At 40.5% G+C, this 24,287-nt stretch overlaps 1 protein-coding gene across 6 annotated transcripts in view; it reads right to left on the bottom strand.

Moving 5' to 3' along the window:
* The window catches only part of MYO6 (myosin VI), a 262,780-nt gene that overhangs the window by 47,796 nt on the left and 190,697 nt on the right, over nt 1–24,287 (bottom strand). For all 6 annotated transcript variants that reach the window (XM_066604748.1, XM_066604765.1, XM_066604773.1 and 3 more), the window contains exons 24-28: nt 22,856–22,946; nt 16,790–16,940; nt 7,794–8,002; nt 7,602–7,680; nt 1,321–1,481 (exon numbers count right to left, since the gene is read on the bottom strand). In XM_066604748.1, the coding sequence (XP_066460845.1) occupies nt 1,321–1,481; nt 7,602–7,680; nt 7,794–8,002; nt 16,790–16,940; nt 22,856–22,946 (691 nt within the window). The remainder of the gene's footprint in view (nt 1–1,320; nt 1,482–7,601; nt 7,681–7,793; nt 8,003–16,789; nt 16,941–22,855; nt 22,947–24,287) is intronic.

Genomic DNA, 24,287 nt, shown 5'->3' with positions numbered 1-24,287 from the left:
TATAAGGTTAATATATTCACCAAAAACTGGCTCCAGGCTCTGTATAATGTGAACGAAATTATTTCAAACAGAACTGCTGGAACTTTCAATGATTGTTAAATAAAGTCACTTTCAAAAGTACCATAACTGGATAAAGAGCCCGGCTTTCATTTGTAGGACCATTAGAGATTTAATAACTATGTGACACACATTATAGAAATCTAAATGCAAATTAAAACTTTGATGGCTGAGAAATGAAGACTAGGTGTAGGATCATGGTAGGTCTATGGCTACCATCTGACAGCTCTAACTTATCATAAGGCTACGGTTATACACTTTCAATATTAACATTAGGAGTAATGGGTGTAGACCGTTAAAGATAGCGCAAGCTGAGTGGAGTTAATACTGTAATACTACATTTCCCCTGAAGTGGCAGCTGCAGAAGAAGTGCGTGCATGGCCGCAGATTCCCCTGCCAAAAATCAGCTGATTGCTGGGGGCGTGAGCAAAATCCAGGGCTATCAGCTGTTCGCCCTGGGAGGGTTTATGCATCTTGGTACAGCCCCTTTAAGGTGGCCATACACATTTCACCTGAATCTACTGATTTTGGCAGGACAACTGAACCCCTATCGGTGATGTCAGGTGAAAAACTTCAGCTATGTTGGACTTCAATATACAGGTCATTTGTTCCTACAGCCTATTAGCCATGTCAGAGTGGTCTGGCAGCAGCTTATTTCTTTCTCCTTTGAAAAATCATGCATGGTCTCCAAATTTATGAGGGAGTCATGAGTAACAGCCAAAAAACCTATTTTAAGTACAATTTATTTTACTTTTAGGTTTTTTTTTAACACAATAGTTGAAAAGTGTTATATCTATCTATCTATCTCATATCATCTATCTATCTATCTATCATAGAAAAAAAAAGAATAAGGGAGAAAGAATGGGGCAGTGGCAAATATAAGCTAAGAGTAGATAGCTAAAACGTAGGCCTTTTCCACGGGGAGTTGAAAATGAAGATGAAGGGGGAAGAGTAAAAGACCAATGCGAAGAGGAACTGTAGCAGATGTCCATAATAACCAGTCAATTCTTTATGAAAATTATAGTGGGTATTTCCATTGTACTAGTCATAATAACTGCTCCCGTGAAGAGTCTCAAGCACAAAAAAAGGTAAAGACTAGTATGCAAACAACTCCTAGCCAGTTAGTTTAATGCTGTTGATCACATTCTGAAAGAAAACTGTACCTTTTTAAAATAGCATACAAAAACATGTGAAAATTGTTTGAACACATAAGAGATAGAAATAAAAAAGTGAGGAGGTTGTGAAAATCAGAGATGAGAGTACCTGCGAAGTGCCGAGTCTGGGCCAAAGTCTTCATTGATGAGCTCAGCCTCACTCTGGGCTATCCTCATAGCAAGCTCGCGATCTCTACGCTCTTGTTCGAGAATAGTTTGCTGCTGGGATTGCTCCTCACGGTCTCTGGCCAGCTGCAGCTCCACCTCTGCCTGTATGTAAGGTAATAAAACAATAGTAATATAATTTTGCACTATACTGCTAACAAAAAAGAATCATGAAGAATAAATGACATCAATGGAGTACTACAAATCTATTGACTGTACCAAGGCCTGCTGGTGTGCAACAGGCCACACTGAAGACCAGAGGTAAAGAGTCTTGCTAAGTGGAGAATTACCAACATGCATACCAAAAGAGACTAAGAAACCGCAAGTCTAAACAATGAACTGTATAGTAGAGATTGATTTACTGTTCTTGCTACCAACAACTGCATGCTAGAGATTGTGTTGCTGCAAAGCACTAAGTTATTTGCCTCTATGAGGGCTGTGTAACAACCAGACTATTTGTCTCTGTGCCTGTTGCCCTCATTGAGGCACTTCTTACTGCCATGCCCTTTGCCTCATAGTAAATAAACTTCCAATCCAGTTAACATAGCTGTGTCCATGCCATTGTCTACACTAGTGTTTCCCCAACCCCAGTCCTCATGGAGCCCCAACAGGTCATGTTTTCAGGATCTCCTATAGTAAGAACACCAGTCGCAATGTTTGAGGCACCAACAATAATTACATCACCTGTGCAACACTGAGGAAATCCTGAAAGCATGACCTGCGGGGGTGCATGAGGACTGGAGTTGGGAAACACTGGTCCACACCATCCCCAAGTATGGTCTGGATCACACACCCTGGCTTAAAACCCATAAGGATTGACTCCTTTACAAGTAGTCATTTTTCTCACTCTATAAACTACTTTAGGGCTATGCTACGACATCCTTAAAGAACGCTAAACTAAACGTTATATGCTGAGCATCTTACTATTTGAAGACAAAATAGTGTTTCAACCTTAGGCATTTATAGCATTTAGTAGACATGCCATAAAGGTGTACAATGGAAATACCCCTGTAACTGGGTTTCTGACTTTTAGAGGGAGTTTTTGCAGAATGTACTATATGTGCTTGAATTGCATGTATGCATAGCTTCCAATGTGACTGCACGGAGCGGTGGTGTAAAACCTGTGAGATGGATGAAGAATCAGCCTGAGGTGTTTTTAAACTCCCTCAGACAACTTGGACTACCATGCAGTTTAGTTGCTGCATTTAATGATAGTTTTGCCCTAATGGAGCAGTGTTGAAAATAAGCCAGTGAGGAAAATAAATGGTAGCAAGCATTACCCATTGGCTAGTTGTTCAAAGAATAACTGCATTTTTATACATATCAGAGTGACTTGTCAAAAGTTTTGATCAGTGGAAGGTTGAAACCCCCACTGATCACTGAAAGAAGGGAGCTGCAGCACTCAAGTTCTGCACCCATTCAGCTGTCTTTGTTGCCTGCCAGCTCCTCTCGGCAGCTGAAGATTGACGCATAAGGGTCTATAAATATACCTGCAGGACCCCTACTGATTAAAACGTTTGACACGTTACACTGACATGCCAAAAGTCTGTAAAAAGTGCAGTTGGCCTTTAAATATAAGTGTTTAGACTTCAACTGGAATTCGACTTTAAGACTTACGAAACACTAAGAGCACTTTGGGCATCCGCAAGGTGTTTATAAATTGTATGATGATATCTATTGCTAATGTAAATAAAAAAAAAATCAGGTTTGCAATTTAGCTTTCAATATCTGTAATAGACTTCTTATGATAATAATCAGATATATTTACTTGGAATGGTAGCAGAAAATAACCTCAGAATGTGAAGGATATTGCTCCTTTGCTGCAGCTTAAAAGAACATTAACCACTTAAACCCCCTAAAATAATTGTGTATCATTCCAATTTGTACAGTAAGACACAGATCGCAAATTAGCCATTTCATATAGATAATTATCATCATCAAACCTTAAAACTCTCATTTCACAAATGTTAATGTGACCAAGATTACATCTGAAAGATTATTGTGGCAACTCTAAGTGATGCAATTAATGAATATGTTTTATATCTAGTGAATTCTTGTCACTGATGGACGCAAGTAAATAAGCAAAGGCAACTACCTAAGCAAGACAAATTAATTCCTACAGGTTATGAAACCCAGAGCATTAAATTAGGGTGGTGTTGCTGAATGACAATGACTGACTTCACCTGATCGTTCTGTCACATTATACGGAGAAAGCGGAAATTATGCACCCTAATCGGGAGAAAAAATGTGCTCTGCTAGAAGGGAATTCATAATGATCTTGGAGGCTTAAGCCAAGCCTGAAAATAATGTGCCAATAATATACAGCCAATGCTATTGTCTAATATGGCCATAGTGTCTGTTACCAAAAGAATTAATTATTCCAAGTGAGGTTACACCACTACATGCACACAAATCTATTCTATTTGATATCTATATAAAATAGGCTAGTGATATAAATGTAGGGAATAATTGTGTTAGACCATCCTGACACATAAAAAAACTAAGAAAATAAAAAACAGAGTTGGGATACAAGAAGTCTGAATGTTTAGAACTTTGGCCTTAAATGACATCTAGGCTAGACTAAAAAGAGCCAAGTCCAATATAATGATGTGTAGGGAATGATGATAACATTATGGGAACAAAGGTAACAATGGCGTTATACTTAATATTGATGGGCTATTCCAAAGATAGGTCATCAATTTTAAATCAGCGGGGATCCGCTGCTTGGGATCCCTGCTGATCAGCTGACTGAAGGGGCCATGGTGCTCCCGTGAACGCTGCAGGCTCTTCAACCATTATCTGTGCATGTTTGTGTTCCTACTTAGAACGTCCTGACTTGTCCCACTGAAGTGAATAGGAAATGCCGGTGGCACAAGGCATTCTATGTACCAGAATGATCAAGATCAGACGTAGACTTGAAGAGACTGTTGCACTTACAGGAGCGCAGGGGTTCCATAAATATGTAGATTGGCAGGGGTCCTGAGTAGCAGAACCCCACTGATAAGATATTGTTGGTCTATCCTGAGGATAATCCATTAATTTTTAATGGCTCAACAACCCCTTTAAACGTTAAAGGAGATGTCTCGAGGAAGCAGTGATTTTTTTTTTTGCCCAGTCCCCCTAATTAAACATACATTACTAATTACCCCTGTAAATTACTTTTCTAGCTGGTTCGTACTTACCGTTCCAGCGTTTCAGTAACTTATAAAAGTTTCCCCAAGATGGCCGCCGGCTCTTTCCCCGTCGCTCGCTGCAGCCCGACGTGCGCGCTCCCGAGACGCTGCCAGCTGTGTCTCCATGGCAACCGGACGCCCCGCAGCCGCCGACCAGACGCCCCGCAGCCGCCGACCAGACGCCTCGCAGCCGCCGACCAGACGCCCCGCACCGCCAGGCAGCAGGTAACCGGCGCTAGCCCCCGGCTCCCCAGCGCTACGCTCCCGGCTCCCCAGCGCTAGACCCTCAGCCCAGGTGAAGGCCCCGGAGCCCAGCGCTGGGCTCCGGGGCCTTCACCTGTCAGTGAACATCACCCCCGGCCTAGCGGCAGCCCCCCCCGGCCTAGCGGCAGCCCCCCCATTGCAGCGGCAGCCCCCCCCCGGCCTAGCGGCAGCCCCCCCATCGCAGCGGCAGCCCCCCCCCGGCCTAGCGACAGCCCCCCCCCATCGCAGCGGCAGCCCCCCCCCGGCGCAGCGACAGCCCCCCCATCGCAGCGGCAGCCCCCCCGGCGCAGCGACAGCCCCCCCCGGCCCATCACTTACCTGGACAGCTGGACGGCAGGACGGCAGGACAGCTTGGCGGCTTCTCCGGCAGCTCGGCAGCTCTGCACCTTCCTCTAACAGAGGAAGGTACAGAATGGCCGCTCCAGCGCGCTCCCGAGCAGTGACAGCTCATCTGCGCATGCGCAGAAGAGCTGTAGCGGGGAGCACACTGAAGCGGCTCGTGCTGAATGGAGAAGACCGGACTGCGCAAGCGCGTCTAAAAAAGCAAGCTGCCAGCGAATTTAAACGGAACCATGGAGACGAGGACGCTAGCAACGGAGCAGGTAAGTGGAATAACTTCTGTATGGCTCATATTTAATGCACGATGTACATTACAAAGTGCATTAATATGGCCATACGGAAGTGTATACCCCCACTTGGTTTCGCGAGACCACCCCTTTAAGTCCCTTCAACAATTATGGGAATGAATAGTCTTTGAACTGCAGGAGAGACCTTATTCAACGAGTTTGGCCTCCGTAATTAGAAAGTATATGACTTTGATATGGACACTTATGAATTAGCTTTGTTTAGAGGTAAGTGCAGTATCTAACTGTCTTTGGATTTAACCAGCTGATGAAACAGACACAAAAGTCACACATATACCGATTGATAAAAATGTGCCAAAACAACCAACCATCTCATTTGTATGTGAATAGCTTGATCTGACAGCAGAGTTTAATGTGAGACTTGGGGGAGATAGCAGTCGCCTGAACAGAATTTCAATAAACAGCTAGATCCTATGTGGCTAGCTAAAAACACAGAAAATGCTTAAGAGTACTAATTTATACAGAACGAGGTTACAGGTGAAATTCAAATGACAGTAGGTGAAGACGACCGAAAAGCTTTAGTGCAGAAGTGAGAGGAAATTGAAATACCAGGTTTGTCACGATCTTTGCTTAAAGGATCAGGAAAGTGGTAAAGAATTTTTTTTTTTCGAGAAGTGAATTCATGACATATGCTGGAACTAGAGAGTAATGAGTCAAGACTGAGCCACGATGACAGAGAGTAAAGACTCAGTCACCCAGAGTGCTTTTGACATCTGTAATGCAGTTATAGCAGATGATGAAATAATGAATGAGTGCACACAAGGACAGAAGTAACAGTGAAGGAGATAAATGAGAAGAAACATTTTCTGCCATGAATTTGTTGCTGGGGGAAAAAACATGACAGTTTTAACAGTCATAATGGTGACACCACCCAAGTGAATACGGCATGTGCTGTACCGTAACTGGGGGGGGAGAGGATGAAGGTTGAACTTCTTGGAGACAGAACTTCAGATTGGTGATTAGACAAACCAGTTCTCTTGATCCACTGAGAGTATACAGTAAAAAGCAAGAGCTCTCGGAGGGGAATTAGTATGCACCAAATGAACAGATCCAATTTTACTTGTTGATTTGGGATGCTTTTAGATGGAATGATCATTATTCAAAAAAATTGATCCATAATCGCGATCCAACTACTGAACGATGAACGAGATACGTGCCGAAAGAGATGCTTTATATCAAATGCAGTTTACTGAAGATGTTGAGGAACACGCCATGACAAAAGTTAGTGTGGAGTTTGGAAGATTATAGAATGATTTTAGGCACAATGAAAGTATAAGGAAGTACAATTCCCTCTCAAATAAGCTACTGCCTAAAAATTAAAGCAACCTAACTCCTTCTGAGCGGGTCTGGATGAGAGAGAGAGAGCAGTATTTGAGTTCTATCTACTAATACAGTACCATTTTGTGACTACTTGACTGACTGAAGGACCCAGTACTTAGTATAAATGAGAGGGTGCAGCAAATGTAGCATTGACATGACTGAAAAAGAATGGAGTGAAATGGACACAATAGGGAATGGTGCAAGACCAACATGATTGGGAGATGATGCTGTACACTGCATTACTTGACATCACTTGGAATGAAGAGACCTTCTGTTAAACAATCATGAACAATGACATGGCCTAAAATCCATAAATCCCATCATGGCAAGATTACATCTGGCATGATACTAAAAGTTAAAATAAAATTGATAAAGTATGTATATTTTAATACAAATTATTGCTGAGAAGCATTAGTTTCATGTTGCATATGTGGATGGCAGGCAGGACTGGTTTAAACCATGTTTCATGCTTGGTTAAAGATGCATTTAGCAATGGATAGATTTAAATGGATTGAAATGGCTCAGCATACTAGAATTATAGAAAAAAATGGGTAGAATAGTTTAAAAAGTATTAGCAGGCACATACGGAGTGCAGGAGTATCTGATTTAATCTGTTTTTATCCCCTTTTTTAAATACTAACCGAATACAAAATGTGATAGCGCCTTAGCCCACACACTCACAACGCAGGTGAAACACTTAGTAAGGTGAATAGATGGGGAAATGGTAAAGAAGCAAAGGGAAAGAAAAACGGTACTCTCCACGCCCCTCACACAATGATAAGCTTAATTAACCCTTCCATTATAATGAATGTTTTTCTACAAACCTGGATTCGTCTTTCCTCCTCTTCCCTCTTTTTCCGGTCTTCTTCATCTTGTTTCCGTTTTACCTCAATCTCCGCTTTTCTACATTTAGATAAAACAATATCAGATGCCACAATAATCATCAGCATTATATTTAAAGTATACTATAAAAGTTCAGCTTTCCCAATACTTCATTTTGTAAAACTATAACTCACAGCCTTCTGTCATTTTCCTCTTTTCTTCGCAGCTCCTCTTCTGCTTCACGTCTTTTTCTCTCCCGATCCATCTCCTCCTGAATGCGACGCAAGCGTTCGGCTTCTTCCTCTTCTTTCTTCTTCTTCTGTAAGGCATCCAGGAGCTGGCCTGAGCTCTTCACAAGACCATCATATTCTCTTTCAATCTGCTGCCGGGTCATTATTGTGTTCTAATTGGAAATAATGAAAAATATAATATCAGACTGACAACAATACAGAATGTAAGATAAAGTACAACATGAAATTGCATTTTAATGCAGTTTATGTTTCTTATAATGGAAAGAGCCTCAAACTTCTGCAGTTCAAGTGTCATACTCGCACAATGTCCAGTTAACATTTTTGTTGGCGGCTCCATTTAGACCCTCAGTGGCAAATTCTGTTGTGGCATCAAAAATGTGACCAAATGACTTAAATATCTTAATCAATAAGCAACAATTAAAGAGAAAAAATAAAACAAGCACATGATACTCCTAAATGTGTTGGTGCACACTCAATTTGAAAGCATTAGTTGCAGTGCCTGGTGCCTATTGTAGTATCCCGAGCCAAGTGGTGGTATGGTTTGTAGCCTCAAGACCATCTGCAAATCACGTGGTTCTGACACTGGTATCAAAGTATTGTAATGCTTTGACATCCCCAACATCAATAGTCATTGGTTCATAATTTTATATGTGATCCACATGTAGGGGCTACTAAAGAGGCCTGTTGTGGCTTCTGAAACACGAGCTGGGAAAACTTCTAGAATGCAATAGTTCCTAAAGTACTGCATTCTGGGAGTTTTTCTTCTTTACTGCAATACTTTATGGAGACTGGTAGAAAGAGTACACAAATCAGAATATCGATCATCAGAGCAGGCTTGGTGCAGACACTGAACAAACAGGGAGTACTGAGAGATATGAGCTCAGATCTTTTGACATGTGAGTGCAGAGGTTGATGAGAGTGATAAGATTTAATTAAAGATCAGTAGAAGAAATCTTTATATATATATATATCTCAAAACTCACTTTATAAAGGAAAAAGGAATGTTTAGATTTGCCTCTTTATCCCACATGTTCTTTAGGATTGGTTTAGGCTGCTATTTGGAGGTGGCAGAATTTCTTTAAACTCCTCACCAACTGCAGATTATGACTATTTTATGACACCGTGAAGGATTCTTGTGATAATGAAAAAAAAAAAGTTGCTTATGACGCTGTTTTTTGGGGGCCAATGAACAAAAGAATGATCTGCTTTTCAGCTCCTGACAAGAATATTGTATTGCAGCCACGTTCAAATCCATAGAAGCTGCAATGACAGCAATCATTATGAGGAAAACACATTCCATCATTTATTTGCTTCAATACCGAGTTGTTTTCCCCATAACAAAATGAAAATCTAAAGCAAATTAAAAATACAAATCTTGGCTGTGCAAACGACTGACATGAGTATCTGAGAGACGCATTGCAGAGAACTGCTACATTAATAACAGCCGTATTGTTGAAAAGTACACAACACTTAAGGCTCACACATCAAGTAACCTTAGAAATTAAAACTTCTCAATAGAGACACAATGTTCCTAACCGAGACATGGAGATCTCTGACATTTTATCTCTAAGAAGCGTAACCTTCTGTGTGCCGCACATTGCTTCCTATCAGTGATATTGATCAAATTCTTTTTTTTTTTCAGGGCACAAAATAGAAAGCTATTACTAACAATTATCTCCTGGATTTGCTGAAAATCTGGTTGGATGACGTCATGAACTCAGACGTCCATTGTAGTGTATAAAGTCAAAGTAGGCTATCCAAGCAAGCAAGGTTCATGTTCTAAAGCTATTAACTCATCAGAACAAGTCTCCTCCAAAAATGATAAAAATGTATAGGCCTCACGTTCTCGGCCGTATCGGTAAAATGCTACGAGTCTCCCCGCAGCGTATTACCAATGTTTATAAATACTGGCTGGATTGTAACTACTGGCTCTTCCAGCAGAGACGGCGTATGGCAAGTGTACTGCGTATGCCTGTGTATCACACATACACGGTCATGCGCATTGTGACTTTTCTTTTTAAATTCCCCGCTCTGTTTCGTAGTGGGGTGCATATTAAACTGCCACTCATACACAATGTATTGTATATGGACAGCGGTTAACATGTTGCCTATACAAATGTATAGGGTTCACGCTGCATGGTACTCAGAGAAATAGAGCATGCTGCAATCTAGTTCACGTGCGAATCGATATGCAGCATCTACACATACATGTGCATGCATCAATGAAAGTCTGTTGACTTTCATTGACTCCTTTCACCACATATCACGCGGTCGTGCATTGCATACATAATACGCAGTGAAAAAATGTCTGTGAAAATGAGCCCTCTATGGTACATACTATAAAATGCCTAGTCTACAGTCTCTTTGGGTCAATGAAAAAGGAGAAGGCAGCAGCAGTACCCCTTGTGAATGGCGCTTCATTTCATCCTTGCAAAGTTATATCTCTTAGAGGAGAGCCTTTCTCAAGTAGGCAGTCTATGAGCTGAAACAATGCAATAGTGAAACAAATGATCTTTTTACTAACCTCCCTCAGAAGAAAGAACCCTTAGTGTATAGCCTATACCAACAGGTCTGGCTGCTGAAAACTGAGGCACTCAACAGATAACACATGGCCACTCATTACAAGCAAATGGGGGGCCCAGAATGCATGGTTCACCAAGTCATCCGAAGCAGCAGTCACTCTTCCCAGTACTTTTGCTACTATGACTAAGGGTGTGTTCAGATATGGTGGATTTGCTGTGGATTTTCTACTGCTGAAAACAATCTGCAGCAAATGCACACCAAAATCCGCATCATATGGTATGGATTTTGATGCAGATCTGTAACAGATCTTACTCCTTCAACTGAATTCAAATTGAAGGATCTCCTCTATACAGCCTATTAGGGCATCCTAAAGCGACAAATAACCCTTGTCAAAAAAAATCAAGACCACTCATTCCTGCAATCAACCAGAGCCCAGTTTACTAAAGTTTAAACTTAGTGTGCAATACGCCCTTCACAGAAAAGGCCACCCTAAAACATAACTTTTATTGGTAATATATTAAAACTTAAGGGCTATGGACTAACAAACACCACTTGGTATCTCCAATATTCAGAAGGATTATTAGGATGATGGTGACGATCCCATCAAAAGATACCAGATCTAAGGAACAGACACTATGATGCCGGCTACTGGGGTGTCAGCAGACAATGTCCTGGCCCAGATTGAGTAAAACAATGTCGGGTCAGAGCTTTCAAGCCACGGGGAGGCTCAATCAGTGACAAGCCTGCTCCAAGCACACTTCACCCCAAACAAATTATGCACAGTATATAATGGAGACCGCATTCGATAATAACTTGTAGGTAGTCTAAACACACATGGTTTCCAAATTAGCCGGAAAACTGTGCCCAGATAAATGGAAGCGTTCAAGTTTCACTGATTGCAGTCCCACTATCAGTTCATAATTTCCTCCAAGTGTACGGTATAAAATTGCTGATTTTGGGCCCCCTATAAATAAACCTGAGTAGGCCACCACACCAGCCAGATACTCTGTATTTGTTAGGGCCATATAATACAGGGGAATATGTGCTGTTCTGTCTTCAATATAATTCAATATTCCCTCTGTAGGTCTGATACTAATGTATATTCTTTAGATATATGGGTAGAATGTTCCCTCTATAATTCTGATATCAATACTAGAATCAGCTTTATAAATTAGGAAATGGATAAATTCTGGGTTCAACACGTTTCCTTGGATACTACAATTCGTCAGGAACCACATTAGTCTAGATAATCCTATGCTCACTATCTCCAGGTCAACTACTTATGGCTAGTTGATAAGTTGATCCTAATATACCAGTTGAGGTGCCATATAACTGAAGCAAAAACCATATGTGAACCCACTTGGAGAACAGTCCCCCAAGCCCAGAAAGAGAATGAAATAAAGGAGCTGCAGAACCGTCAGCCCTGCAATAGGCAGACTACATATTTAGGGGAAATGCCAGCTCACTCCACGTGATATCCAGTGGTGCTCTTCTGTTATCTCTAAATATTCCAGCTATGGAATAATGCAATCCTCTAAAATTAAAACCAAAGTTCTCTAAACTAATTTTTCCTTATTGACATTTTACAATTCTATTATTATTCATGCGTGAACAAAATGTGGGCTTTTTTATATTTTTTAATTTTGATTATTGCTAAATTAAATTAAATTTACTCAAGTTCCCAAAAAGAAATGTACTACACCGACATTCTGCAGTCCCCAAACTCATCTACAGTGCATGTGATCTAGGATGGGGATCGTTTTGTCTTTAATCATGCAATAAAACATCAATCCGTGTATCACAGTCATCTCCCGCTCTGTAAGGCTCAGACATTACGTTATTGTGTGTCACATGCCCAATGCTGTTAATGTGATCAAAGTACACCTGCGCTGCTTAGGGACCACCTTCAAGAGCAGCCAAAATTACAAGCCAGCCACTGAGACAGCCAAATGGATTTGTTTCAAATTATGAGCAGAAGGATGGAAGACAATGCTACTGACTTCAGTCTGCAGAACAGAAAATGTATACAAGCTTTATGCTATTTAAAAACTACCCTAAATGTAGAAAATAGAAAATAAAATAGAAGGAAATCATAGCAATTTCTCAATGTTCTCCCTCTCTTTTGATCCGCTGCATATTACGGATTCAAGCTCCATCAATCTCATAATACAATGAAAACTGTGAAGAATTCTCCAGTGTATGTCTAATGAGATAAGCCATTCCCTTCACAATCAATCTGTGTCCGGCAATGAGCTGCAGTAGGAGCCCTCATCCTCCGTTTTCTCTACACTAGGAGAATATGCAAGCCAAAATCCACCCCTAATTAAGCTCTGCGCCAAATGATGTAAGTTTACTTTTATAGTCTAAATTCAGCAATTCTTCAAGTTCAGCAAGAAACAAACACAACTGATTGTTGTCATAAAATAAGAAATGGGTAAAATATAGTGGAGTTTATGAGAGATTAAAAACATCAGGAGCCAATTTGGCTTTTTTTTTAGATCGGCAAACGAAAAGAAGTGTCGTAAACATGAAAAAGAAAAAAAAAAAGAAAGTTCTAAGTGCGTTGGCTAGTAGAATTTGTCCAGGTCCAATTAAAAAAATCTTTCAAAATACTTTCCTGCACTGTTTTAGATTATCAGCAGTTTTACATTGGAGACACTATTAGTCACTGAGAAGTTAAGGCCGTTTTACAAGCAAAGATAATCACTTAAACGGCCAAACGACTGAACGAATTGACAACATTTTTGCATAAAATGACACGTAGAGATAATGGATCTATTTCCCTCATTAACTAAAGTAGATTTTGTAGAAGGAGAACTAGTTGTTTGCTCAGGTGAGCGTGTGTTTATGCGAGGGATTATCTGGCCAGCAGGATTCCATTGTCTTCTACCAGCATAGTTAACAGCGTACTCATTGTGTACGTAAGGCATACACAATGAGTACACTGTTTTAGTCGTCAAGCTGCTCAATTTGATTTCCATTCAAATGGAGCAAATTTTGAACGGCCTATTTTTATGTTGACTAAAAACCAGTGCTAAATGACAAGAGAAAGAATAGTGCCTGATTGCCTGCGTTTACATGTTTGTCGCGATTATCAATCACTTTTGGCCATTTGAATGAATTTTGAGCGATAATCATTGCGTATAAAGGGCCTTTAGAGTAGTTGCCCAATTTTGTCGCTCGTTTGTTTTACTAACAGAGAGATCGTAATCTATTTAGCTGCAGCAACCATTAGAAAGTACAGCCACATTAGTTTCTCTGTATTTGATAGAAAAGTTGATTCAACATGCTGAAAAAATGACAATTGATTACCAGTTTCTGAAAACCTCCACGGCAACCAATATGGCTGTTCTTCCTGTCAAAAATGGCAGCCACAATAAGAAATTGTCATCTCTTTAGTAAATAAATACATAATTACCAAACTCTGCCTGCGGTGCTCGCTGCTGATTTAATATAATTTATGGCCAATTTTACATTTTGAGTGAAAAGCCTCCTTAACCATACACTACCGTTCAAAAGTTTGGGGTCACCCAAACAATTTTGTGTTTTCCATGAAAAGTCACACTTATTCACCACCATGCGTTGTGAAATGAATAGAAAATAGAGTCAAGACATTGACAAGGTTAGAAATAATGATTTGTATTTGAAATAACATTGTTTTTACATCAAACTTTGCTTTCGTCAAAGAATCCTCCTTTTGCAGCAATTACAGCATTGCACACCTTTGACATTCTAGCTGTTAATTTGTTGAGGTAAGCTTGAGAAATTGCACCCCACGCTTCTAGAAGCATCTCCCACAAGTTGGATTGGTTGGATGGGCACTTCTGGCGTACCATACGGTCAAGCTGCTCCCACAACAGCTCAATGGGGTTCAGATCTGGTGACTGCGCTGGCCACTCCATTACCGATAGAATACCAGCTGCCTGCTTCTGCTGTAAATAGTTCTTGCACAATTTGGAGGTGTGTTTAGGGTCATTGTCCTGTTGTAGGATGAAATTGGTTCCAATCAAGCGCTGTCCACTGGGTATGGCATGGCGTTGCAAAATGGAGTGATAGCCTTCCTTATTCAGAATCCCTTTTACCCTGTACAAATCTCCCACCTTACCAGCACCAAAGCAACCCCAGACCATCACATTACCTCCACCATGCTTAACAGATGGTGTCAGGCATTCTTCCAGCATCTTTTCATTTGTTCTGCGTCTCACAAACGTTCTTCTTTGTGATCTAAACACCTCAAACTTGGATTCATCCGTCCACAACACTTTTTTCCAGTCTTCCTCTGTCCAATGTCTGTTCTTTTGCCCATCTTAATCTTTTTCTTTTATTGGCCAGTCTCAGATATGGCTTTTTCTTTGCCACTCTGCCCTGAAGCCCAAAATCCCGCAGCCACCTCTTCACTGTAGATGTTGACACTGGTGTTTTGCGGGTACTATTTAATGAAGATGCCAGTTGGGTACCTGTGAGGCGTCTGTTTCTCAAACTAGAGACTCTAATGTGCTTATCTTCTTGCTTAGTTGTGCAACGCGGCCTCCCACTTCTTTTTCTACTCTGGTTAGAGCCTGTTTGTGCTGTCCTCTGAAGGGAGTAGTACACACCGTTGTAGGAAATCTTCAATTTCTTAGCAATTTCTCGCATGGAATAGCCTTCATTTCTAAGAACAAGAATAAACTGTCGAGTTTCAGATGAAAGTTCTCTTTTTCTGGCCATTTTGAGCGTTTAATTGACCCCACAAATGTGATGCTCCAGAAACTCAATCTGCTCACAGGAAGGTCAGTTTTGTAGCTTCTGTAACGAGCTAGACTGTTTTCAGATGTGTGAACATGATTGCACAAGGGTTTTCTAATCATCAATTAGCCTTCTGAGCCAATGAGCAAACACATTGTACCATTAGAACACTGGAGTGATAGTTGCTGGAAATGGGCCTCTATACACCTTTGTAGATATTGCACAAAAAACCAGGCATTTGCAGCTGGAATAGTCATTTACCACATTAGCAATGTATAGAGTGCATTTGTTTAAAGTTAGGACTAGTTTAAAGTTATCTTCATTGAAAAGTACAGTGCTTTTCCTTCAAAAATAAGGACATTTCAATGTGACCCCAAACTTTTGAACGGTAGTGTATGTACCACAATTTCTATTCATTTTACAGATTGAAAAAAAACCCCAGAAGCCTTGTATTATAAAAGACAAGACTATACGAGCAGCGCAGGTGGAGGAAGAAGCAGAAGTTGATCAACTTCCTTTTACACTGATGATGGTTTATAAATGGGATTAGGCTGATTAGCAATTAGAAGTCTGCATTATGTCAAATTGCACGCATGCAGTCAGTTTTGGTGTTAACGTCGCTTCATTGAAATGTAGAAAACAAGCACAGCTGCTCTAGTGATCTGCCAGCAGCTTCACGTGCAGCTGTGTAAGGGATGACTGTGTCTTACGTCCCATAAATCCTCATCTGGCACACTAGATGCATCTTAGCAATGTATTACCCCATTTCAAGAATGCAGAAGAGAAATCATGTCTACTCATCCATCTCACAACAGGAAAAAAATGACAGATAAATCACTAGCCACTGATTATCTACCTGCATTTCATTATCTATGATCATGGGTCCAACAGTCTAATGATGATCTATGCTTTCCATCTTTTACAGCCGGACCCGTTAAGTCTTAAGATGCTTAAATTGTTACAGACTGGAAAAGAAGAAGAAATTCAAGACAACAGTCTGGCGTGTACCCTGCCTGCTGAATTGTGGCTGGGTTAGACACTTTTCTGGATCATGGATCTTCGATTAGAAATGGTCAACCTTTATCAAATACCAGGAGGGGTCAGATCTACATTAGACAGGTTTTCGAGACCTACTACAGCAGGCAGTGGCAAGGTATGGAAGACTAAATAGCTCAAACTGACATTTAAAAAATGTTCTAAATACGTGAACACCTTTACTGTGAAACAGTTAAAATCAAACCACATTTTACATCTTCTTCACTTCCTTAAAAAAAAAAAAAAAGGATCTGGATCATAAACCTGTAAAATTGAGCATGCACTAGAAGACCACTAATATAAGGAATATAATCTCCTAGTACAAAATAAACTCATAGAAGCCGTGATTAACCAAAAGCTACTTTCTGCAATGGAAACAAAGTGACAGCACATCAAATGTTCCCAAGCACCCTTACCAACATGAATCATTCCAAGTACAGTATGCATATTATCTATGATGAAGCTTTTTACGAGCATCATTGAAATTTACATCTTTTTACACACAGCAAGTAGCCTGCCAAAGGATCTGAGGCAAGAAGTGTGAAAAATACTCATTTATTTCCCTCCTTTTGCAAGTCTATTTTGCAGAACATTTTAGCATATAGAACGTGATGTTTTGGGAGAATACAAAAGACTCCCTAATGCTGTCAGCTTACCTTTATTTTAGAAAGAAGACCATCGATGGATGACTCAAGGTCTTTCACCTGTTTGTTCATTTCTACTTTTCCTTCCTTAAGGGCAACAACAACTTCATTGAACTTGATAAGTCTAGATTTCAGTGTTCGTACTTTCATCATACCATCAATCCTAAAAAAAGAATAGGAAAATGATATTTTAAAGGTAAAGCATAACACTAAGACTGCAAGCCTAATATTGTGCAGGTCCCATTGGTGCCACCAAAACAACACCAACCCATCAGAGTATGGACTCTACAGGATGTCTGAAGATGTTCTGTAGTATCTGGCACTAAGAGGTTAGTAGAAAATCTTCCAAGTCCTGTAAATTGCAAGGTGGGTTCGGCATGATTTTGACGATTTTTTTTAGCAGATAATACAGATGCTCAATTGAATTGACATCAAAAGTGGAGACAGGGAGATTCATTGTCAAAAACAGTAAAATGAGCCCTGAACTGTTCTTCAATTATATAAATAGTAAAAACTTTAAACCTAAGAGTCTTGGTTCTTTAAAAACTAATGTGAGATAACTGTAGAGGGTGATGAAGAGAAAGCAAATCTATTAAATAGTTTATTTCTCCAGTATATTCATGGGGGATAATGAAATGCCAGGTGAAATACAGAGTGATAAAGTAAACTCTCCAATAAATGTCACCAGTGTAACCCAGGAAGACGTATGCAGCCACTTTTAAAAAAATAAAATGGAAAAATTGCCGGGTTCTAGGGGAATTAAAGGGGTTGTCCCGCGGCAGCAAGTGGGTCTATACACTTCTGTATGGCAATATTAATGCACTTTGTAATGTACATTGTGGATTAATTATGAGCCATACAGAAGTTATAAAAAGTTTTATACTTACCTGCTCCGTTGCTGGCGTCCTCGTTCCCATGGAGCCGACTAATTTTCGCCCTCCGATGGCCAAATTAGCCGCGCTTGCGCAGTCCGGGTCTTCTGCTCTCTTCAATGGAGCCGCTCGTGCAGAATGCCGGCTGCGTGTAGCTCCGCCCCGTCATGTGCCGATTCCAGCCAATCAGGAGGCTGGAATCGGCAATGGACCGCACAGAAGAGCTGCGGTCCACGGAGGGAGCAGACCCCGGCGGCCATCTTCAGCAGGTAAGTATGAAGACGCCGGACCGCCGGGATTCAGGTAAGCGCTGAGTGGGTTGTTTTTTTAACCCCTGCAGCGGGGTTGTCTCGCGCCGAACGGGGAGGGGGGGGGGGGTTAAAAAAAAAAAAACCCGTTTCGGCGCGGGACAACCCCTTTAAGTAATGTGATAGATAAACCATTGTTTCTTATATTTAAGAACTCCATTGGATTGGCAGATAGCAAATGTGGCATCAATATTCAAAAAAGGTGAACTACAGGCCGGTAAGTTTAACTTCCCTTGTGCGTAAAATGTTTGAGGGTTTTTAATTAATGCTATACTGGAGTAGCTCAATGAAAATATCCATACAAGCATGGGTTAATGAGGGGTTGCTATTGTTCAACCAATCTGATCAGCTTCTACTAGAAGATAAGTTCTAGACTGGACCGGGGAGAGTCATTGGATCTTGTGTATCTTGATTTTTCCAAAGAGTTTAACACTGTGCCACATAAAAGCTGGTATATAAAATGAGAATGTTTGGTCTAGGCGACAATATGTGCAAGTGGGTAACTAGCTCAGTAACAGAAAACAGAAAGTAGCTATAAACGGTACATACTCTGATTGGATCAACATTAGTAGTGGGCTACTACAGAGGTCAGTATTGGGCCCTATTATTTTTAATATATCTTTTGAAGACCTTGAAGAGGGATTGGACAGTAAAAAATGGATATTTGCAGATGATAAAAATCTATTAACAAAAAAATGAACAAAACAGAGGACAGTATATGAATGGAAAATGGATCTAGAGAAGCTGGAGACTTGGGCAGAAAAGTGAGAGATGAGGTTTAACACTGATAAATGTAAAGTTATGCACATGGGCAGGAAAAATACATGTCAACAATACATGCTGAATGGGAAACCACTGGGTAACACTGACATGGAAAATGACTTAAGTTTACAGTTAATTGAAATCACAGTGTCAGGCAGTTGCTGCCGAGACAAATAGAATCATGGGGTGTATCAAAAGAAGTATAGGGGGTCACATGGCCAAATCATTATTCCTCTTTACAAGTCACTGGTCAGATCACACATGGAATATTGTGCACATTCTTGGACACCAGCGCTCAAGAAACATATATAAGAATGTGAGCGGCTTCAAAGGCGGGCAACTAAAGTAATAAACTGAATGAATGGACTACAATACCCAGAGTAACCACAATTTGGGTTATTTAGTTTAGAAAAAAGATGGCTATGGGGTGACCAAAGAACTATGTATAAATATATCAGTGGTCAACACAGAGCTCTCCAATAATCTAATTATACCAAGGACTGTGACTGTAACAAGGGGTATCCTAAAAGTCTAGGAGAAAATTATTTTACAGCAACACAGAAAGTAGTGTCCACATATGTGCCAGGACTCAATGTTTTCCAGAAGAACATTGCCCAGAGCCTCACACTGTCTCCTACTTGTCTTCTTTCCATAGTTAATCTTGAGCCATCCCAAGCAAGTGATGCACATGCACCTAACTACACACATGATGAAAAAAAATAAAGTTCCCTTATAACAGGCCGCCTTGTACCATTACCCCATGGTCCAGTTTTGATGTCAGTTCAGTATTGGACAAGGTTCGGTACAGTCAGTTTGATCCATCTAAGGCTGTGCAACAATATGTTGCAGTAAGAAGTATGTTTTCAGTAATTTCTGCTATAGTAGCTATTCTGGGGGATTCGCTTCCTACACACATCAATGAGCCTTTGTTGCCCATGAGCCTTTGCTGGTCATTCATAAGTCCCACCTCCACGATGCGATGGCTGCGATTGGTTTTTTGTGCGCCGTGTCTCAGCCAATCAAAATAGCACTCAATGAACTAATGCGTTGCTTGTGATTGGTTCTTTGAGCACTGCTCAGCCAATCAATGCAGCACTCAATGAACCGATGTGAGGGCTGAGATTGGTTCTATGAGCACTGCTCAGCCAATCAATACAGCGCTCAATGAACCAATGCGATGGCTGTGATTTGTTCTTCGAGCACTGCTTAGCCAATCAATGCATTACTCCTTGAACCAATCGCGCCATCGCTTTGTGTAGCCGGGTTTTAGGAATTGGCTGAACCGCTGCTCAGACAATTCCTAAATCCTGCCTCCACGTTGTGATTGCTGTGGTTGGTTCTTCGAGCGCCGCAGCTCAGTCAGTCAATCAATGCAGCACCCTAAGAACCAATCACAGCAATCGCTTTGTGGGGACGGGATTATGAATTCAATAACCAGAAAGTTATCTTGTGTGGGCAGCCGAGGACTGCGGGAACTGCGCCAGAGCTCTGGAGAGCAGCAGGAGGGACATGGAGCTAGCCTGCTAGGTAATGTATTTCTATTTTTTTTCTTTTATGTAATGTAACTAGGCCTTATAGCCTCTCTGAAAATCCTAAAAAATCAGGCTAGGGCTTATTTTTGGGGAAACATGGTAGGTACTAACCCCTGCAGACTGGGAAAACCCCAAAAGTCCTGTATTTAGGGAGATGATCTGACCCAGCCATCTAGCAGTCACAATTTAGTAAATCTTATAAGAGATGCTCAGATCCTGACATTTGTCAATTTTTTCTGCTTCCAACAAATAAACTAAAATAACTGACTGTTCACTGTGTAATATATTTCACTGCTTGAAACACATACTAAAATAGAAAGTTAATAAACATCCTATGATGTAAGCCATTGGGTTGTGTCCAGCAAAACTTCAATAGAAGGACATATTAAGATGGATGTAATGATCACCATAAAACTATAGTGTAACAGAGAATACTATTCTCTAGGTCACATTCTAGAAACTTTAAATTATCAAACAATATCGTAACTTTTTGGAACTAAGTGGTCTAGAACGTCTGGAACTCTTAATACTTCCACCTGTTATATACAAAGCGACAATTAGAGTGAACTGGTTAGTGTGCAAGAAATAGTTGTGGTTTCCTATCACCAAATACAGAACAGGGGGTCCTGCAGCTTATAGTACCAGATATTCCCACTGCAGTGTCCATAGAGTAATAAGGTACTAAGGCCAACACTTTAAAAACATCTATACAGAATATTAGGATTCCAGCCACATAGCAGCATTTGCTGTAGTGTCTGCTATTCAATCTGGCTTTGCTTTCTACTCCACTAATAGGTTCTTAGATTTCAGCAGTCACTTAACTGTAGCCCTTTCATCATATGCTTATCTCTGTTCTCGGAGACTATCACTAGCATAAACACTAACTGTTTTTTGACGGTGTGGTCTGTGAGGTACCTAGGAGTACAGGAATCCTTGAGTTAGGTTGGCCATATACATTAGATGCAAAAAGGCCAAAACCTCAGATTTCAGTGGGTCCAGACAATCATCAAATATGTAAGGGGGCCTACTGACTTTCCCCCAATGGCAGATATTGAGAGGGAGAAGCATCAGACACTTGGATTTCAATTGGCCGATCCTTTTGTTCTCTGAAGATAAGGATTGACTGTTAAAGTAGTCGACAATATCTTTCTTCCCTCAGTATATGCAAAAAGCACAAGAACACTCAACTGAGTCAGGTGTGAATGTGTATGGGCAGGAGAAATCGCCGTCTTGGCTGACAACTGTCTAATGTGTATGGGCAGCCTTATTTGTCATAGAATTGAGGCATATCACTAAGGACATATGCAACTCCATGATCGGCCCCACTGATCCCAAGAACAGAGAAGTCTCGCCACTAGAAATAGTGGTGTCACCTGCACTACTTTCAGATGTTTTTTTTGCATACCACGACTCACGGCTTAGTGATGTTTGGGCTGCAGTCTCTAATGATCAGTGGAGATCATGGAGGCCAAACACTTACCAAACAAATAATGATGACATGGATGAACGGATGCCACGTCTTAGTATGGTGGACTGCTTACGCATAAAACCTTGGCTCCCCTCAAAATCTAAAACTTAAAACAGTCCTGGACAAACCAAGATGACTACACTACTTCTCTGACTACCAGATGCACTCTGTGCATTAGTATGCATCATTAGTATAAGACACTATACGCTGCTTTGATTGGTCATAGTTGCTTATGTGAGCCTCACTAATCAGCGTCTTAGAGACTACCCATACATACTATACACATCTTGGTTTGTCCAGGACTGAAGGGTCGCTTTAAAGTTGCTTAGTTAACCACTATATCCCACTTCTTTAGCAGTCAGTGAAGCTAAGAGGGTCCCATACACCGCAGATCACAGACCACTTTCTATTCTAGAATACTAATGCTCCATCGAGTGAAAGAAATAATCTATTTTTTGCTTTTGTTGCCCTGCAAAGCCACTTTTTTGGTCAGTGGATTGGAAAACAATGAGTAAAGGCAATGACTATGTGAAAGGCTTCACGCACAGGTGAAGCACTAAAATGCCACATGGACTACCAGGAAGCACAGAAATGTAGCAGCTCCATAGTACTTGTACAAGACTTTAGCAAACATGTTTTCCCTCTAATCACCCTTTTTCCCCTTTGAAGAATAGATTAACATAAAAAGCTGAAAGGATGACAAATGTCTAGCACTTCCTTCCCGTGATTAATTATAGGAAACATAAAGAAACGCAAGCAGAAAAGTATCCAGTGCCTGTTTTCTAAAAGAAATTGCATCTGCGCCAATAAAAGTAGTTGTTCAAATGTAAAAACAAGATGATGGCAGCGTTAGGTTTATGTTGTTTCTAAAAGGAAACATATTATTCTATCTGTCAACTGATTGGAATGAATTGCCCAATCTAGAAATCCTTAATGACTGTCTCATATCACATAGGTATTGAACACCTGTTCGGGATTACAGTCCTACGTGTCTGAAAATCAATCTGTGATTGTGAGTACAAGTTAGCGGAACAGTCTGGCAGAAATGAAGAAATATATAAATAAAACAAACTACAAATCATGTGATTGGTGAAGGAGAAAATGGATTTGATTCTGTATGCAGCCTTCATTCTTACCGTGGTTTGTGTTTCTTTCGGCAGAGCCACATCCGAGTGGTTTTTTGCATTTTAATGCAAGCAGAAGCCCGGTATTTAATTTTATTTTTCACTTTAAAAGAAGAATAGGAAAGTATTTTCAATAGGAATGTAATAGAATTGAATTCATAAGCACACATCAACAGTAAAAACTAAATACCTAGACACAAACCCCTTCTACATCCCATAAGGATATGTTAACTTTAAATATATATGCACTTTACATGTGACATTGGTAAAAGGAACACTGAAAATACACACTGAAAACTAAAAACTCAAGAAAAATCCTCCCTTAATTTTATCCTATTCTTTGATTCTATCCCGTTTCATATTGCAGCCAGATATATAAGGTATTCTTTTCTGTGTCTTTCAGTAGAACAGCTCCCCTCCCTCACCTTCTAGGTGCTCTCCTTAAGGAGAAATGATACCCTTACTGACCCACGTCACAGGCCTCTCACTAGCCAAGCCAAAAACCCACTGCACACTGATGAGGGGCAAACACCCCGAAACAGCTGTCTGTGTATGGATTCTGGCTTGGCTTTCAATTCCCAGTGATTGTTATAAGGCTTGTATCAAGAGTCTAACATTGACTTGCAGAAATGCTACCTTCCAATAGGTGGCGCTGCAGAGGTATTGTACTATCTCCCTTAATCTTCTCTATTTCTGGCTGCAGATGGATACCTTACCCACTGCAATCACCACCTATTGGCTAAGAGATACCCCATCTAACATATTAATACAAAAGAGATCAGGAGGATATTAACCTTGCGTTCACCACAAGATTATTGGTTTCAGGAAAACGTGGAATATCTTGAAGACTGACATACAGTGTGGGAAAGTGTATGGAAAGTTAGTACTTTCTTTTGGAAGAAGAGTGGGGACACCTATAAGACTGAGACCAACATGACCGATGTGAACTCCATATAGAAGGTTTTCGCCAATTCCCAATCTAGGCTACTCGCATTAGACCTCCAACTGATCGGTCCAATGTGATTAATGTATAGCTAAAATGTAATAAAACCCCAAAAATGCTAATAGTTCATAATTGTGTGCCTGGACTACATGTACTTATTCACACAGGCACATCCATACAGTTCACCGATGTCAATATCTGCATTATGTCTGTAGACTCTGCTGTATGAATGCCTGTAAAGGAACAACTATAATCTCAGCTCTGAGGCAGACCGTAAGCTAAAAACATTCAGTATGTTGAAACAAACAGCTTTTTATTAGTTCTCGGGAATAAACCCTCAAATTTGCAGAATTGACTTGCTCTGTGCCGAAAATTTGTATGGTAATGTAATGTACGATTTTAGTGAATTACAAGTTTGGATCCACTATAATTAAATTAATGCTTAGGAATTTCTGGAGCTAAAAATACTTTTAATATTGCAGAAATAATAGAAGCACATCG

The sequence above is a fragment of the Eleutherodactylus coqui genome, chromosome 1 (genome assembly GCF_035609145.1).
Source record: "Eleutherodactylus coqui strain aEleCoq1 chromosome 1, aEleCoq1.hap1, whole genome shotgun sequence".
Taxonomy (NCBI): Eukaryota; Metazoa; Chordata; class Amphibia; order Anura; family Eleutherodactylidae; genus Eleutherodactylus; species Eleutherodactylus coqui.
The sequence above is the reverse complement of the archived record's forward strand: the minus strand, read 5'-3'. Positions and strand labels throughout refer to the sequence as shown.